The sequence below is a fragment of the Humulus lupulus genome, chromosome 8 (assembly GCF_963169125.1).
Source record: "Humulus lupulus chromosome 8, drHumLupu1.1, whole genome shotgun sequence".
In the NCBI taxonomy this organism is placed as follows: Eukaryota; Viridiplantae; Streptophyta; class Magnoliopsida; order Rosales; family Cannabaceae; genus Humulus; species Humulus lupulus.
In genome coordinates, this window is record NC_084800.1 from 90,490,095 (window position 1) to 90,501,111 (window position 11,017).

An 11,017-nucleotide genomic window follows, 5' to 3' on the forward strand; every position below is an offset into this window, starting at 1 on the left:
AATACTACAAAAGCAATAGTATTAATCAGCTTGTTGTTATCAACTTAATAAATTAAACAGCCGTATTGTAGACGCCGGACGCGCTAGTATGAACGGGTGAATATCTGTTGACCCCATGGAGTGGATTAACCGTATACTAGCTAGGAAGGTGCATACTAACACGTCTTCACCTTTATTAGTCAATTGCAACTTTAAAAAGTCTGAACAGTTCTTAATTATTATTGTGTGGTAAAACTTTCTCAATAGAAACAACCACATATTCCTAGCTCCATCTATATATATATATATATATATGTATATAAAGGCATTGGCATGGCATATATTCTATATACCTTATATTGTAGATAAGTAGTTGAGAGTAGTTGATATATTAAGATGAGGCGTGATATAGTAGTATGGTTGGTGGTGATGGTGGCGGTGGTTGTGGTTGTGGTTGTGCCACCAATGGCGAAGGCGGAGACGAGTCCAAGCCAGTGCAAGCAGGAGCGGAACCAACTGGTGAGCGCGTGCAAGCCAGTGATCTTCGGGCAAAACCCGTCGGTCAACTGCTGCGCACGCGTGAGAGAGACTCATGTGGAGTGTGTTTGCCCCTATGTCACCCCCAAGTTGGCCAATCTCATTAATGTTCAACGAAGTATCAAGCAAATCCAAGGCTGTGGTAGGACTGTTCCTCGCAACTTCAAGTGCGGAAGTGAGTTTCTCTCTCTCATAATTATTATATATATATATAAATATTAGTTTATATATACTCTTTCAAGTCCACATAAATATTATGATGCATGATATATGTAAAAAATATTACACAATACGATCAAAAAGTTAAGAAATTAAACATCAATGGAGAGTTAATTTAATTAAGTGTTGGACCATATAAATGCCATATATAACGACGGCCTGGAAACAAGGAGAGAACAGCTAGGTATGTGGCGAGCGGTACTCCCCGCTAAGATCTAGTCCCCAATTAGAGCTTCTTTTATTATTTTATATTATTACGTATATATAATATTATTTTAGGCATTTTTATGTTTGTTTTTTTTATTCATGTGTACTTATAATATATATTATGTGATTAAATTTTAGATTTTATGGGTGAACCAGCAGCCTTGTTGCTTTATATGAATAATTTTATTGGATCATAACTTTTTTATTTTTTACATTAATTATGAATAAAATTACACAAATAGTATTGTGCATTATAGTATATATGGAAGATATAGAAAGGAGATTAATCATGTTATATATGTTTTCTCAGAGATATTAAACTATCTAGCTAACTATATGCGGATTATTTGATCAAACGTACCATATAATAATTTGTAAATTTTTCTTACAGTGCATGCAAAACTATATGTGAATTGTTTTTATGATAATCCAATTTAATCCTCATATCGTGTGTATACATATATATATACATCAAAATCATTCGTATATTCTAAGTTTATGAACATTATTTTCTGCAGGTGTGACTACACCATGAAAGAGACTATATATATATATATATACCTTAAAAATAAATGTTGGGGCTGTTTAAGGAACAAGGAAGGATCATGGATAGCACTCTCTTCCTTTTCTATAACTGTTCTCGTGAGAATAATGTATCAAGAAGAGCGCTAAACTAAATCTTTACGTTTATATTTTAGGAAGCCCCATGCTAGCTATAATTAATGGTCAAACCGTGACATTATAGTACGGGTTCCTTTGTTTTACTTTATTAGTCGCATACGTTGTAATCAAAGTTTTCTAGGCTAATAATATTAATTGTTTCTTATGTTTCGTCTCACGTAATTTGTCTCTTACATCAAAGTTTTCTACATTAATAATAATTATTACGCATCTTTACAATAGTATATTTAAAACAAATTTTATATACAAAAATCACTTGAATAAAAATAATAGTAAAAAATAATTTCAAAACAAAAAATAATTACAAAAATTAACTAATTTATTTAAAAATAATACATTTTCCATACTTTATTTTAAAATAATTCATCTTACAAAAAATGGCTTAAATCCCACAAAAAGTAGGAATGTTGCCAGCTCAGTGCGGAAAAAATAAGAGCAATGTCGTTCAAAAAATTTTCATTTTCCTCAAAATTTTAAAAGCAATCTTCTAGTTGTTAACGATATATAAAATATTGAGTGGTTAATTTTCTAGAAAAAACTTTATTTTAGTTACCCCAAACTTATTTGTAGAAATTGCTTGATTTGTTTGTGCTGTATATGAAAAATAACTTGCTTTTTAATATAATTAAGTAAAAAGTTAAAGAGTCCCAAAAATATGTATTATTTTCTACGATTCTAAAGTAACTCCTAAGTTTCTTTTTCGCTTGGTTAACTATAAAACTCTTATAATTCACATGTAAATAACAAGGGTGTAATACAAAAAAAGCATTCTACAACGACGATATATATATTGCGACAACACAAATATTGTCCTTGAATACAAGTGAATTCCAGGAATTATATTTTTCTTCAATTTATTGAAAATATAGGTCTAGTCGTCGCTGTAGTGGTCAACGATCAGATGGCTAACCCCTCCAATTTCGTGACACCTTACTACAACGACAACATAAGGCAAGCAAATGACGAATCCCTCCAAAAAATCTGACTCTACAGTGAAGAATTGTCATCTCTATAGGGTAATGGAAAAAAGTGGAGGGAAAACTAGATTGGCTCGTCGCTATAGACACCGAAAAAAACTAAGCGAAAGTTGACCGCCAAGAATTAGCTGTCAAATTTTCGTTGTCTATAAATATGTTAACTAAAATAGTGCGTGTACCATTTGATATAACCCCCAGCCCGAGCCCTTCTCCATTTTTCTGAAACTTTCTTAGAAAATAGAGAAGGAAAATCGGTGGGAACCGCCGCACTTCGCCGCTCCAAGGGTATCCCAACCCAATTTTTTCCCATTTCTCCAAAGTTTCGGTAATCTAAGCATTTTTCCTTTCTATTGTACCCTTTAAAATGTATTTTTTTTCTTAATATATGTGTGTATTTTGTATTTGGTAGAAATGAGTTTTTAATTTTTTTTTTGTTTTCTTTTTAGATTGGAGTAGTGGGTCATCATCCCGAGCCTTTTCCCTTGGATAACCCCCCAGCCCGAGCTTTGCATATTGTTTTTAATTTTTTTTGTGATTGATTAATGGTTAAATTATGTTTTAATTTTGTAATTGGTTATTTTAGATAGTGTTGAATATTGTTTTTCATTTCAGATTTCTATATTTTTTTAATTAATTATATTTGTATTTTTTAAGAGATAGAATGTAAATATATTTATTTATGCTAATTTAATTTAATTAAATATTATGTGATAAAAAATCTATGATAGGTTAGATATTAAGTGATATAATTTTTTAGGGTTGTATATGTGTATGCTTATTTTTTTTATATATATATGTATATGTATATAAATTTGAATATGTTTATATGTATATAAATGTGAATATATTAGAATTTAATATGAATTGTATGCTAGTGTTATCCCCAAAATTTGAAAATGATGATGTGGCAATAGAAATGACAAGTGGCACGAAATGGTTGGGTGATCTGGCTTACATCAATGAAGAGTTTTGACTACTTGAGAGGTGTCATGACCAACCGGGTAAGTTACATCCAACCAGGAGTGACTTTGCTGCCTAGCACTGGCATGTCCGAGCCAAGTGCATCCGAGGAGCAGTCCAGGTGTCCGGTCGGACATTGGTCCGAGGAGCAATCCAAGTGTGGTCGAACACTAGCTCGAGTAGAAGGATCAAGAGGGTGCATGCCTTGTATCCGTGGTGAGGCATGGGTTGGTCCGAACAGACCATGTTGTTGAGTGTGTCCGGTCGGACGCATGTCCGAGAGGCATGGTCGGACACATGTCCGAGGAGAGGCCTGAGGCATGGTCGGACACGTGTCCGAGGAGAGGCCCGAGGCGTGGTCGGACATATGTCTGAGGAGAGGCCCGAGGCGTGGTCGGACGCATGTCCGAGGAGAGGACCGAGGCGTGGTCGGATGCATGTCCGAGGAAGAGTACTTGGGCTAGGGTGTGCCTGGTCGGATGTATGACCGAGGAGAGTACTTGGGCTAAGGTGTAGTCGGATGCATGTTCGAGGTGAGACAAGGGTCTGGTCCGTACGCATGTGTCCAGCATGCATATGTCCGAACAGCACTTGTGTATGTCCAGCATGCATGTGTTCGACCAGAAGACGATATTCATCAACCAAATAGACCAGACTACGTCAAATTCCCATAAACGACTTCACGAAGAATCGGTCTAGGCATACGCGGGAATCTCTCATTCTTCACACAAATTGGGGATTCTGTTGCATTTTGAATATTTATTGTAATTTAAATATAATACGAATAATAAAATATCCCGATCCTAAGGGATATCAATGTATGACCCTAAGCCTATAAATACATGGCTTATGGGATCAAAAATGGACTTTTGGCAATTTGAAGTTTTGGTCTGTGTTTTCTAGAGAGAGAAAGTGCTTTTTCTTGAGAAAGAACTCTTTTGTATTCTGAGAATTTACACTGAAGAAACTCAGTTGACTAAGGTTCATCTGATCTTGAGTGTAGATAAATTAATCAAATTTTTAAGTGGATTAGGCTATTACCAACATATTGGGGCTGAACCACTATAAAAATTGCGTGTGTTCTTTATTTTCTTTATTAAACCATCTGTGTCGTTTGAATTCTCTCGAAGGTTTGTCTTTTTTGATGTTCTCACGTCGTTGGCCAAAAATGCGGTCAACAGCTAGGTTAGATAAATCTAATTAGATGTTAATAATATGATTTATGTTGTTGATATGAGATTTATATGTTTTCATTCAATTATATGTATGTTCTGGGAGTGATTTTGTAGTTTTTATGCAGATTTTAAATTTTGGAATAGGTTACAATACAACCGTTATGCTGTCGAAATTTTAATAGATTTAAAAAAACTAAACTTTAAATTTTAATTTTAAAGCTAGTGTTATACCCTGTTTTTTTAATAAATTTTAAAGAAATTAATAAAAAATTATAAAGTAATGAAATATATAATTAATTAAGTTAACTTTACTCTTATAATTAAGTGGAAATTAAAATATTAAATTTACAAGTATAAAATTTTATTGTTATTTTAAAAAAAAATAAAAAGTGAAAATTTAAATAATAATTTTATAATTATTAAATTAATTAATAATATTCATTAATGGTGAATTAATAAATTTATAATTAAATATTTGTTTATGTAATGAAATTTTATAATATATAATCATAAAATTTTATAATTTATTTAAAAGTTTTCAATAAGATATTATAATTTGCTTTAAAAAAATTAGTGCATTGGTGATAACAAATTATTACAAAATAAATGTAGTTTCTATTACTATCACATTGTGATATTTTTTTTCTTCAATTAAAGCAATTATGATGATTGATAAGAGTTGGATAACCAATAGACGACGTAACTCTATTGAGTTTTGGAATGGTTTTCAAGCATTTATACAAATAGCCAAGAATCATGCTGAGTTAGAAATTGGATGTGGTGGAGGCTCACTTACACTGATATGAGTTTTTGCAGCGATATATAAAATGGACTTACCATGGTGAAGTTCATATTCCTCCAGTGGACGACGGGGCTCCAATAATAAGTGAGATGATTGACATCATCAATGATGTTATTTGTGAACAATACACTAACGAAGAAGACGTAAATGAAGGAATTTCATATGATGGTGAAAATAGTGTGGAGAATCAATTTGATGACATGTTTTAAGAGATCGAAGCTCAGTTATACCCTAGTTGTACTTGGTTGTCTTTCTTAAACTTCTTGGTGAAAATGTTGCGCATGAAGGTAATGAATAAATGGACAAATAGTTCATTTGATGAACTTTTGAAGATTTTGAAATTTGCATTCTCAAAGGAAAATAAGATTCCAGCTTCATACTATGAATCTAAGAAAAAAATGAGGAAATTAGGCTTAGATTATCAATCAACCCATGTTTGCAAGTACGACTATTGTTTGTTCTGGAATGAGCATTCCCAAAAACAGAGTTGTGTTGTTTGTGGTGAGAGCATATGGGTTGACAAAGACATAAATGGCAAAAAAGTCACCCAGAAAGTGTTGTGATACTTTCCTTTGACTCCTAGGCTGAAGCGTCTTTATGGTTAAATGTATACATCAAAGGATATGACTTGGCATAGTACGGGACAATCAAAAGAAGATGGTGCGATGCACCATCCTGTTGATGAGGATGCTTGGAAACAATTTAATACCAGATATCTGGATTTTTCCAAAGAACCCAGAAATGTTCGATTGGGTTTGGCTGCTGATGGTTTTAATCCATTCGGTAGCATGAGTCAGTCTTACAGCATGTGTTCGGTAATATTCTGCACATACAATATACCTCCTTCGTTAAGCATGAAAGAGTCCTCAGTCATGTTGACCTTGTTGATTCCCGGTCCAAAATCACCTAGGAAGGACATTGATTCTTTTTTTGTGGCCGGTGGTAGACGAATTAAAAATGTTTTGGGATGAAGGAGTTCAAACCAGAGACGTTACAATGAACAATGTTTTCAATATGCGTGAAACACTATTATGGACTATCAATTATTTTCCAACCCGTAGTAATTTGTCTGGTTGGAGTGGCCAAGGATATATGACATGTCCTACATGCAATGAAGACATTCCTTCATGGCGGGTAATTAGGAAGACAACTTATGTTGGTCATAGAAGATTCTTATCCTCTACCTATAAGTGGAGGAAGACAATCTTGTTTGATGGGTCATATGAAAAAAGACGTCCTCTGTAACGTCCCAAATTCGCTAATAAGGCTTGGAGCCTTGATTAGGGAAATAATTGATTTAAATACATTATTATGTGAATAATCATGATATATGTGTATCATTATTTGATTGATTAATTTATGATATGATTTGATTAAATATTCATGTTTAGGTGTATTAAATATGCATGAGTGCCCGTTTTTGTTAACAAGGGCATATTTGTAATTTTGGCTCGTTCATGGCATAAATGTAATTATGTGTGTGTTATGTTTGAGACCACAGTATTATGGAGATATATTTGAAATGTGTGGTCCAAGGCGGTCCTATTGAGCAAATTAGTGGAATAGTCACAACGGGGTCAGATACCCTGCTCGGGTTGAGCCTAGGGTTATTTTGGGAACATAGTGTGTATTCGAAGTTGATTGGGTAATGGGTAGTCAATTAGCAGTTATTTGGGTATGCCGAGATTAATTGGGGATTTATAGGACTACTTGAGGAATTAGCGGGAATGTGGTAAATTGCGTTTTCGCCCTTGGGGCCGTTGAAAGGAAACATTTGGATAAGGGGCATTTTAGTCTTTTGCAAAGGGATAGACTTAGACCTTAGGAGTCTAGAACTAAGCAGAAGGAACTTAGTCTCTCATCCCATTTCTCTTTCTCTCTCTCATGTAACACACACTCTCTCTCTCTCTCTCTCTCTCTAAGGCTTAGAAGTTTTGTGAAACTCTTGAAGAATTGGCTCAGGAATTGAGGATTTAAAGCTTGGGAACTGAGGAATTAAAGCTAGGATTAAGTGGAGCAGCTTACGGGGGATCAAATTCTCAGATTGAGGTTTTACTGCTAAGGCTCAGGGTTAGGGATCGTGCTCAGGATCGCCTTGCACTGTAAACTCGAGAGTCAGGTAAGAAAATTGTTTGTGCCTATAGAGCAGGTCATGGCCCGATTATTTGTGTTTAGTGTTATATATGAATGCCTATACGTGTTATGTCATGTATATGTGTTTGTGACTGATCGGTGAAGGTCGGGATTGACGAAGGCCGGGATCAGCGAAGGTTGGGATTGGCAAGGGCCGGAAATGACAACAAGCATGCTGAATGCAAGCCGCTATGGCATGGCCATATAGGGTGTTGTATTCACCCGCTCGGTGAAGACCGTGAACCTGGTGCATGGTAACGTACCTTGATCGACTTAGGCCGCTATGTGAATTGTCTATTGTATCTGTTTAGGTTACGTATTTATTGAAATGAACTGTTATATGCTATGTTTATGGAGTTTTCATGCTGGGTCTTGGCTCACGGGTGATCTATGGTGCAGGTAAGAACAAGGGAAAGGTTGACCAAGCATGAGTTGGACGGCATGGAGTGGCACATACATGTTTGGCCTACCTAGCCGCCATAACTGGGGGTAGTTTTGAGGAACGTGCATAAACATTTGATTTTGTCGCTTAGGTCGATTGTACACTAACTTTTGAGTTGTAATTATATTATAAAACAATATTTTGGGATCCCAATGTAACACTTTTACGACTTAAATGAATGTGCAAACTTTTATACTGAATTCTTATTTGAATGAGTCTTTACTTTAGTTAATCACACTTTTTGGTCTAATACCTCGATTAGCGAACTAATGGTACATTTTAAAATCACATGGTAATGACTCTAGGGTAGTAGTGCGTTAAATCCTCCAAGAAAATTTATTAGTCAAGATATACTCCTACAATTAGTGCATGCCCATGTTGTTTTCTTGGTAAACATGTCACTTTCGGAGGTGTGAAAAGTAAGGGAGATCCAAAAAAGCTAAATTGAAGTAAGAGAAATATTTTCTTTGAACTTCATTATTGGTCCAAACTTGAACTAAAGCACAATTTATATCTTATGCATGTGGAGAAAAATGTTTGTGACAATTTACTCTCTACTTTTATGATGAATGACAAATCTAAAGACACCACCAGCTCACGCGTAGACTTGAAGAACTTGGGTATTCGGGAAGAGTTGCACCTCAAGGAAGACGGTAACAAGTTAATAAAACCTCATCCTATGTACTCTTTCACACCAGATGGCAGACACCTTTTTTCAGTTCATAAAAGGAGTTCGACTTCGTGATGGTTTCATTTCAAATTTCTCTAGGAAAGTGACTGACAATGATGGCAACAATACTGGGTTGAAATCCCATGATTGTCACATTCTTATGCAATGTCTGTTGCAAGTAGGAGTTCAAGACTACTTGGATGAGTATATTTCTAAGACAATCATTGAGGTTTGTAATTTGTTTAAGCAAATTTGTGCTCGTACATTGGTTGTTAAGGATATGGAGAACGTAGAAGATCAAGTGATACAGATCTTGTGAAATTTGGAAATAGTTTTTCCTCCAACCTTTGTTTGACATAATGATTCATTTGATTCTTCATTTACCACAAGAAGTTATTCTTGGAGGACCTATTTACATGAGGTGGATGTATCTGTTTGAAAGATATATGAAGAAGTTGAAAAATTATGTTAGAAATAATGTGCGTCCTGAAGGTTCTATAGCGGAGAGTTATTGTAACACCCTGGTTACTCCAAGACCGTTACTGTAGACTTTAAACAATGCTTAACTTGCTAAACGAGTCATTTGGTTATAAACGTGCATCTAGGTGTCATTAATAGGCTAAGGTGAAAAATCTTGATTAAAAGGAATGGATATATTTTATTTAAAATATTAAACTGTACATGGGCCCATAAAAGTGTTTACAAAGTTATTTACAATCCAAAATGGTCATTACAATGTAAAAATTACAACCCGCCGACCTAAGCGGCAAAAATAGGGTTAACTCATAGTTCCTCTGAGAAACACCTTGGTCGTGGTGGTCAAGCAGCCGCATATGTACACATCGCCACCTATGCGCTCCACTCAAGGTTGGGTGAGCTTTTCTTTCCCTTTACCTGCACCATATAGCACCCATGAGCCAAGGCTCAACAAGAAAACTTATTACTGCATGTACGTAATATCAATAAATGATTCTAGTAATCATTCTGGGGCTTGTAGCCCTAATCAGATAGGTGACTAAAGAGTCACACTCTGGGGCTCTGCACCCTAATAAGATAAGTGACTATTAAGTCATACTCTGAATAGATGACTAATAAGTCTATCTCTAGGGATCCGCTCCCTGAATAGATGACTATTAAGTCTATCTCTAGGGCTTTGGACCCTAAGCCATGCGACGTTTTAGTCACCTGAGCCTTTTGGCCCTGGCTCTAAGTAATTAGCCTTTAGACTAGACAAGCGCTTTTAGTTTTCATCGAACTTGAGGTCGGTCAAGCATTTCATGCTCATGGTGATTAGATCTAATCATTTCAGCCTGTGTTAAACACATTAATGTCATTCTTGACTCTTAAGCAAATACAACACGACCAGCGCTCAATATCACCGCTGAACTTGACTGATAAGTCACAGCTTCAGGATCAATACTAAATACCATTGTCGTTCTCTGATTAATAAGTCGGTACCATACACAGATAAGCAAAGTTTCTATGCATTTACTATGCAATCAATGTCAATATATAGAGCACTCAACATGCTTCATCAATAACCATGCATGTCACATACTGGGTACATTTTTCTTACATCTAGTTCGAGCATGAAATAATAAAAGAATGACCCTTGAGAGCGATCGATCTTTAAGTCCCTTAGCGATCACCTATTCATAACCAAATATGAAATCTCATCAATAAAATAAATGATAAAAGGTTCATAGTCTATAACCTCGCTCCCGGGACCACTCCCATGCTCTCGAGACTTCCAATCCACCCAACGGGGTGGTGGAACCATCCCCCGAGCCCCCAAAGTCCTCCCAAGCCCTAAAAATGGGTCTTGCTGAAACAGACCTAGTGCTGGGGCACTCATGGGTAGCGCTGGGGCGCTGCCCCAAGTCAGAGAGCACCCGAGCTCTCCCCTGCCTAGCGCTGGGGTGCCAGTTCGACAGACCAAAAATTTCTTGTTTTCTCCCCTGCGTTTTCCCCTGAATACCAAGCTTCAAAACAAACTCAAACACCATCTAAACTTATAATTTAACCCTAAAACTTCATCTATACCTTAACCTCATAAAAACACAAACTTTATTAAAACCACACCAAATACCCAGCTCTACAATCAAGAATCCAAAGCTTTAAACTAACCTTAAAAATAGAGTAAACTAGAAAATCAAACTGAAATTTGTACCTTAAACACATAATTGAATCCCCTTCAGCTACTGATCACAGCCCCAAACCCTCAAGCTTTGATCC

At 35.6% G+C, this 11,017-nt stretch overlaps 1 protein-coding gene across 1 annotated transcript; it reads left to right on the forward strand.

The window, feature by feature from the left end:
* The first annotated feature begins 304 nt into the window (after positions 1–304).
* Positions 305–1,768, forward strand: LOC133798091 (uncharacterized). Its single transcript, XM_062236279.1, has 2 exons — positions 305–691; positions 1,461–1,768. Exons 1-2 carry the CDS (start codon positions 376–378, stop codon positions 1,475–1,477), a joined length of 333 nt encoding a protein of 110 aa, XP_062092263.1. The 5' UTR covers positions 305–375; the 3' UTR covers positions 1,478–1,768.
* The last annotated feature ends 9,249 nt before the right edge of the window (positions 1,769–11,017 follow it).